At 39.9% G+C, this 6966-nt stretch overlaps 1 protein-coding gene across 1 annotated transcript in view; it reads right to left on the reverse strand.

The window, feature by feature from the left end:
* The window catches only part of LOC112072154 (forkhead box protein N3-like), a 16243-nt gene extending 9716 nt beyond the window's left edge, over positions 1 to 6527 (reverse strand). The window contains exons 1-2 of the mRNA XM_024139572.2: positions 6506 to 6527; positions 5957 to 6065 (exon numbers count right to left, since the gene is read on the reverse strand). Of these exons, the coding sequence (XP_023995340.1) occupies positions 5957 to 6065; positions 6506 to 6527 (131 nt within the window). The remainder of the gene's footprint in view (positions 1 to 5956; positions 6066 to 6505) is intronic.
* Positions 6528 to 6966: the final 439 nt, after the last annotated feature.

The raw sequence follows: 6966 nt of genomic DNA on the forward strand, positions 1-6966 counted from the left end.
ATGATGAAAAATGATTCTAATAGTGTAGCCCTACGTCCTGCCATCAGCTAGATGAGGAGAGGAGTGTAGTGGTTCTCTTGGCTGATGATTCTAATGGAGTTAGCCCACGTCCTGCCATCAGGTAGATGAGGAGAGGAGTGTATGTAGTTGTCTCTTGGCTGATGATTCTAATGGAGTTAGCCCTACGTCCTGCCATCAGCTAGATGAGGAGAGGAGTGTATGTAGTGTCTCTCGGCTGATGATCTAATGGAGTTAGCCCTACGTCCTGCATCAGTAGATGAGAGAAGGAGTGTAGTGGTGTCTCTCGGCTGATGATTCTAATGGAGTTAGCCCTACGTCCTGCCATCAGCTAGATGAGGAGAGGATAGTATGGGTCTCTCGGCTGATGATTCTAATGGAGTAGCCCTACGTCCTGCCATCAGGTAGATGAGGAGAGGAGTGTAGTAGTGTCTCTCGGCTGATGATTCTAATGGAGTTAGCCCTACGTCCTGCCATCAGCTAGATGAGGAGAGGAGTGTATGGTAGTGTCTCTCGGCTGATGATTCTAATGAGTTAGCCCTACGTCCTGCCATCAGGTAGATGGAGAGAGAGTGTATGTAGTGTCTCTCGGCTGATGATTCTAATGGAGTTAGCCCTACGTCCTGCCATCAGGTAGATAGAGAGGAGAGGAGTGTAGTGTGTCTCTCGGCTGATGATTCTAATGGAGTTAGCCCTACGTCCTGCCATCAGGTAGATGAGGAGAGGAGTGTATGTAGTGTCTCTCGGCTGATGATTCTAATGAAGTTAGCCCTACGTCCTGCCATCAGGTAGATGTGAGAATCTATCACGCAAAGTATCACAACACTCTGCATGTTTGCAACGGCTGTGAATTCAATATAAAACCTGTGACAATTCAATTCCCCCCCCCCCCCCTTGGGGATCAAGGAAGTACCATTCAATTCGAGTCGATTCACTTTGTGTGACAGGCTGACAGCACTACAAATGCTACATTGGTGATTATCAGTGTATGTACACAATAAAATACAAAACCACAGTCGTGGGAAGCACAAATCCACCAGAAAGAGTTACATTCCTCCACAAATAAGTCCCCAATCAATACCTTAAATTACCAGAATGTCACCAGAACATCAAGATGAAATGTATTTAGAATTTTGTTCCAGCAATGTGGTGCATTAAAACTAAAAGCAGATTTATCTAGATCGGTGGAGACCCTAGGAACCTCAAGAGTTAACCAGCCCTGTCAACGGATTAGGAACCTCAAGAGTTAACCAGCCCTGTCAACGGATTAGGCAACTCAGGTGTCTATACTTCAACAGCAGTGGCGGCCAGTGCTGTTGAAGATGAGGGAGGATGATTATTTCTAACATGAACATGACCTTTTTTCTTTTACAGCTTATTGGATGACTCTCATTCGTATTCCATTCACCCAGCTCAATGTAACATCCATAGGTTTAGGCTACTACATGATACTAGAATGTTCCCTGTACCCATCATGAGGTTGCTACAATCTAGCATATGAAAGAGCGTTTACAACGTAGGTGCTCAGGTTGAAAGAATTGTAAGTAATCAAGGTGACAGAAAGTGAAACATTCAACACTGCCTTGCACACTCTTGTCTGCATCTACAGTACCAGTCAACATTTTGGACACACCTACTCATTCAAAGGTTTTTAAACATTATATAAAGTGGCATTGTTTAAAGTGACTAGTGATACATTTATTATATCCAATTATTAATTATTAAAGTGGCTAGAGATAATTAGTCGGCCCCTGTGGATTTCTTTATTGTCTATTTGCTAGCAAAGCATCCAGGACTTATTTATGTAAACAACCCGAAAAGAAAAGCTTTGACGATCATTCAGCAAGTTTCCCCTATCAGCATCCAGCCCAAAACCATTGTGAAAAGGCTTAGAAGTTCTTTCAAAGAGATAGCCCGCTGAAATACAATGGTGATTAGATGTATCAATGCTGGAATGTTTTTTTCCGTAATGAGGCCAGTGTCTGAATGAATATGTTGTGGCAGAGAGGAGGAAGTAGAACCCTTCAGGGATTTGTCTCTTTGTGATGACACAAGGCTCAGATCTTTGTATTCACACATCTCTAACACAAACAACAGAGCAGTGGTGTAAAGTACTTTAAGAAAACTACTTTAAAGTACTACTTAAGTCGTTTTTTTGGAGTATCTGTACTTTACTTTACTATTTATATTTTTGACAACTTTTACTTTTACTTCACTACATTCCTCATGAAAATAATGTACTTTTTACTCCATACAGTTTCCCTCAAACCCAAAAGTACATTTAAAGGCTTAGCAGGACAGGAAAGTGGTCCAATTCACACACTTATCAAGAGAACATCCCTGATCATCTCTACTGCCTCTCATCTGGCGGACTCACTAAACACAAAAACACAAATGCTTCGTGTAAATTATGTGTTGAAGTGTGCCCCCAGCTATCCGTACATTTCAATTAAAAAAAGTGCCGTATGGTTTGCTTAATAAAATACATTTGATATGATTTATACATTTTCTTTTGATACTTAAGTACATTTTAGCAATTATATTTACTTTTGATACATTAAGCATCGAAAACAAAATTCTCCTAGACTTTTACTCAAGTAGTAATAGTTTACTGGGTGACTCACTTTTACTTGAGTCATTTTCTCTTTAGGTATCTTTACTTTTACTACAGTATGGCATTAAGACACTTTTTCCACCACTGCAACAGGGCAATGGTAACTAATGTCTTCGGTGAAGACACCAACAGAAACATGTTTCTCTGGCGTATTCATAACATCATAACATCATAACATTATAACATCATAACATTATAACATTATAACATCATATACCACATTATAACATCATAACATCAATAACATCATAACATATAACATCATAAACATCATAACATTATAACATCATAACATTATAACATTATAACATCATAACATCATAACATCATAACATCATATATACATTATACACATCATAACATTATAACATCATAACATCATAACAATCACACTAACATCATAACATCTATAACATTATAACATCATAACATTATAACATCATAACATATAACATCATAACATCATAACATATAACATCATAACATTATAACATCATAACATCATAACATCATAACATCATAAACATCATAAACATATATAACATCAAATAACATCATAACATTAATAACATCATAACATCATAACATTATAAACATCATAACATCATAACATTATAACATCATAAACATTATAACATCATAACATCATAACATTATAACATCCAACATCATAACATCATAACATCATAACATCAATAACATTAATAACATCATAACATTATAACATCATAACATTATAACATTAAACATTATAACTACATCAATAACATTATACATCATAACATCATAACATTATAACATTATAACATCATAACATTATAACATCATAACATTATAACATCATAAACATCATACACATTATAACATCATAACATTATAACATTATAACATCATAAACATTATAACATCATAACATTATAACATCATAACATTATAACATTCATAACATCATAACATCATAACATTATAACATCATAACTCATAACTCATCATTATAACATTATAACATCAATAACATTATAAACATCATAACATATACATATAACATTATAACATTATAACATCATACATTATAAACATCATAACATTATAACATCATAACATTATACATTATACATCATAACATCAAACATCATATACATCATAACATTATAACATCATAACATTATAACATCATAACATCATAACATTATAACATCATAACATTATAACATATAACATAACATCATACATTATACATATACATTAACATAATAACATCATAAATTATAACATCATAATTTAACATCAATAACATTATAACATTATAACATCAAACATCTTCATGAATTGTTCTGACTGCTATATGACTACCGTGAGTGCCAGAGATTTGAGGGGGGGTTAACGGGGGGTTAATGGTGAAGAGGTTGTTCGTTCCTTGTTCGTTCGGCGTTCGAAGTCACCGACCTTCTAGCCATCGCTGATCCTCTTTTCATTTTCCATTGGTTTTGTCTTGTCTTTTCATCACACCTGGTTCCAATCCCATCAATTACATGTTGTGTATTTAACCCTCTGTTCCCCCTCATGTCCTTGTCGGTGATTGTTTGTTGTAAGTGCTTGTGCACGTCTGTCCTGGTGTGCGTTGGGTTATGTTACCCATTTATTTTATTATTCTGTTTTCCGGTGGGTTTTGTTAATAACCCGCCCTGTTGGAAACACAGTTTTTCTCTCCTGCGTCTGACTTCTCTGCCGCCAGTTCCCTTACACATACAGATTGTTTTAGTTCATAACATACCGTTCTTTCTATAAAGGTATAGTTGACCTAGGTAAAGTCGTACATACACTGAAACTTTATTTAAAAGTGAACTATCGCTTTAAGCCTTGTCATTCTCCCAGTTAAGATTGTTCCCTCCGTCAGTCTGCATCATGTCGTGCAGCTTCCTCACTAACTGGTGTTGTTAAAAGCCAGCTCTGAGTGTCTCTGGCCTCTTGTCCTCTCTGTGCATTTAAACCTCATGAATTAAAGTAGGAGCACAGCAGGCTTAGACAACTCCTATCTATTATCCATGTCTAAATCCTCGTCAGTCAGTCAGTCAGTCAGTCTCTCTGCCCTGAGTGTGTGTATTTGTTTATAAGTGTGTGTTGTGAGGGGGGGGGGTGTCTGTGTGTGTGTGTGTGTGTGTGTGTGTGTTGTGTGGTGTGTGTGTGTGTGTGTGTGTGTGTGTGTTTGTGTGTGTGTGTGGTGTGTGTTGTGTGTGTGTGTGTGTTGTGTGTTGTTGTGTGCGTGCGTGTGTCTGCGTGTGTGTGTGTTGTGTGTGTTGAAAGACAGAAACAATAGAAGGTAAGAGTACCTGTTTATGTGTGTATTCTGTGTTTGTACTTTGTCAAAGCACACCATGTGTGGTAATACAGTTTTTACTGAGCTATCATGTTGAAGTGTTGTGATGGTTTGTGTGTAGCTGTCAGTTGTGTCCCTACCCACCACTTATCCCGGGGTACAATTTGATCTGTAGCATCCGGTAAAACATAGCTCAGCTGGACCACTGTGTTAAACATAGCTCAGCTGGACCACTGTGTTAAACAGAGCCTAGCTGGACCACTGTGTTAAACAGAGCTCAGCTGGACCACTGTGTTAAAACAGAGCTCACTGGACCACTGTGTTAAAAGAGCTCAGCTGGACCACTGTGTTAAACAGAGCTCAGCTGGACCACTGTGTTAAACAGAGCTCAGCTGGACCACTGTGTTAAACAGAGCTCAGCTGGACCACTGTGTTAACACGAGCTCAGCTGAGACCACTGTGTTAAACATAGCTCAGCTGGACCACTGTGTAAAACAGAGCTCAGCTGGACCACTGTGTTAAACAGAGCTCAGCTGGACCACTGTGTTAAACAGAGCTTCAGCTGGACCACTGTGTTAAACATAGCTCAGCTGGACCACTGTGTTAAAACAGAGCTCAGCTGGACCATGTGTTAAACAGAGCTCAGCTGGACACTGTGTTAAACAGAGCTCAGCTGGACCACTGTGTTTCCATGTGAGGCTGTTACCTGCACACACCTGCACAGCCTCAGGCCACATCTTACTGTGCTTCCGATGTAGCCTCTTCACTGAAGCTCATGTATGTGAGTCTGTCTGTCTGTCTGAGTGAGTGAGTGAGTGAGTGAGTGAGTGAGTGAGTGAGTGAGTGAGTGAGTGAGTGAGTGATGTGAGTGAGTGAGGAGTGAGTGAGTGAGTGAGTGAGCGAGTGAGTCCACTGGGCACGCACAATGTTGTTTTAACAACGTGAATAGACAATGAATTGACGTCTGTTGCCAGTGGGTCTCTCTCTCTATGGCAGATTATACCAACCTGTCAGCAGCTGTCCTGATCCCTACGGGATTGATGGGTAGTGGTCGTATTCCTGTGTACAGGCCATGACTCATCATTCTGGCTCCGTTCTGGATCACTCCCTGAGGGACTGAAGAGAGAGAGAAGAGAAAGAAGAGAGAGAGAGGGAGAGAGAGAGTCAATAACACACACCACATAGTATGATACAGTGCACACACTTGAAAAGAGATTGACATGATTTGCCATCTACTTAGTTTGTTTTGTGGTTGAGGTTTAGAGTTTCTAACAAGCCAAGCAGATCGCAAATCATGTCAATGAAAATAAACTAAATCACATCATCCTAAGAGAGAGGGAAGGAGGGATAAGGATGGGAGAAAAGATAGATGATGACAGAAAGAGATGGAGAAGGATTCCCTGCAAAGCCACCAACTCAGAGATGAAACAATACAGGCCAGGCAACACTAAACCATGGCCGGACACACCCATGGCCGTGACACTCAACCATGGCCGTAACATAAACCATGGCTAACACTCACCATGGCCGTATCACTAACCTGGCGCAACACTAACCATGGCCGTAACACTCAACCATGGCCGCAACACTAAACCATGGCCGTAACACTCAACCATGGCCGTAACACTAAACCATGCCGTAACACTAAACCATGGGCCGTAACACTCAACCATGGCCGTACACTAAACCATGCCGTACACTAAACCATGGCCGTAACACTAAACCATGGCCGTAAACCCTAAACCATGGCCGTAAACACTAAACCATGGCCGTATCATAAACATGGCGTAACACTAAACCATGGCCGTAACACTCAACATGGCCGTAACACTAAACCATGGCCTGACACTCAACCATGGCCGTAACACTAAACCATGGCGACACTCAACAGGCGAAACAACCATGGCGACACTCACCAGCGCATAACAGCTAAACACTAACATGGCCGTACACTCAACCATGGCCGTAATCACTAAAACCATGGCCGTAACACTCAACCATGGCCGTACAACACTAA

Source organism: Salvelinus sp. IW2-2015, unplaced genomic scaffold (genome assembly GCF_002910315.2).
Source record: "Salvelinus sp. IW2-2015 unplaced genomic scaffold, ASM291031v2 Un_scaffold1838, whole genome shotgun sequence".
NCBI classification, from domain to species: Eukaryota; Metazoa; Chordata; class Actinopteri; order Salmoniformes; family Salmonidae; genus Salvelinus; species Salvelinus sp. IW2-2015.